The sequence below is a fragment of the Scylla paramamosain genome, chromosome 9 (assembly GCF_035594125.1).
Source record: "Scylla paramamosain isolate STU-SP2022 chromosome 9, ASM3559412v1, whole genome shotgun sequence".
NCBI classification, from domain to species: domain Eukaryota; kingdom Metazoa; phylum Arthropoda; class Malacostraca; order Decapoda; family Portunidae; genus Scylla; species Scylla paramamosain.
Window position 1 is genome coordinate 15272501 of NC_087159.1, and position 1280 is coordinate 15273780.

A 1280-nucleotide genomic window follows, 5' to 3' on the forward strand; every position below is an offset into this window, starting at 1 on the left:
TCAAGAACACACCGACACGTCTCAAAGTACTCATGACACACAGAGGACAAGAGGAGAAAGAGCGACGCCTATCACTGAGAGGAGTCGTGAGTGGACTCGAGCACAAGGAGTTATTGTGCCACTAACCTTAAGTTTGTGCACCTCGCGGCGGAGGCGAGTAGCCTCCTCTGTCGTCTTTTTCAGCTGACGCCTCATGTCCATCTTCTCTGCCTCCAGCACGTCGATCCGCAGGTCACGGTCACGCACCTCGGCCTTCAGCTCGGGCACCAGGCCCTTGAGGTAGTTGTAATCTTCCGGGTAGACGGGCTTAGGGGCCCCGCGCCCGTTCCCGGGGCCCGGCCCGCCCGGGAGGCCGTCCTGGTGATGGTTGTGGTGGTGGTGGTGATGGTGGTGGCCGCCAGTCTGGCCTGACGTGCCATTTCCCATGGTGGCCACCGGCATGGGTGAGGGTTGGGGGGCGGGGGCTTGGGGCGGGGCGGGGGCGGTGGGATGCTGGGACGAGAGCGGGGCGGCGGCGGCGTACACCGGCCGGTCCAAGATCTGCGACAAACTGACGGGACCGCTGGTGCTGGCGGGCCGCTCTACGTCTGCCCCGCCCCCCGCCCCGCCTCCCGCCTCGACCCCGCCCCCTGCCGCGGATGGGTCACTGCTCTTTTCCTTCTGCTGGCATTGGTGGGTGGCCGTGCCCCCGTTGAGGTCCGGCGGCTGTGTTGTGGCGGCGCGAGGCTGGCACCCGGCTGGGCTCTGTGCGGGGGACTCAGGTGGGGTTGGCGTTTCCTCGTTGAGGGCCGCCTCCTGCAGCATGCGACTCATCTCCCGCACGCTGTCCGGGTACTCCATCCTGCAGAGAAAAGAAAACAGAGTCAGTATTTGGAGAGACAAGCGTCATGTTGCACGTCTGTCTTACTGGTCTGATAACGTGTCAAGATGAATTTGTCATGTACCTCATCTGTGTAACATTCTCTATTTTGTACTTCCCTCCTCAGAACTCATTCCCTTTAGCTGCCTTTGATCAATTTACTGACACTCCACCTTCCATTTCGAAAGATTTAATACCATTCAGCCAATCATTTTCAGCTACTCCGTCTCTCTCTCTCTCCTCAAGGCCAAACCGAGGCAATCAGCACGTTATCATTTCACTTATCTTAATTCGAAACAGTTTTTCTCATCCAAGTACTAGCAGGACCGTCGCAGCAGCATTAAACAACCGCTTCACTGCGCTCAGTTCACCACTATTCAGTCTCGTCACACCATCGCCTTCTATATAACGAACTTCACTA

At 58.4% G+C, this 1280-nt stretch overlaps 1 protein-coding gene across 1 annotated transcript in view; it reads right to left on the minus strand.

The window, feature by feature from the left end:
* Window positions 1-904, minus strand: part of LOC135103668 (cGMP-dependent protein kinase, isozyme 1-like) — a 126409-nt gene extending 125505 nt beyond the window's left edge. The window contains exon 1 of the mRNA XM_064010231.1: window positions 127-904. Within this exon, the coding sequence (XP_063866301.1) occupies window positions 127-840 (714 nt within the window). The 5' untranslated portion in view covers window positions 841-904. The remainder of the gene's footprint in view (window positions 1-126) is intronic.
* Between the last annotated feature and the right edge of the window lie 376 nt (window positions 905-1280).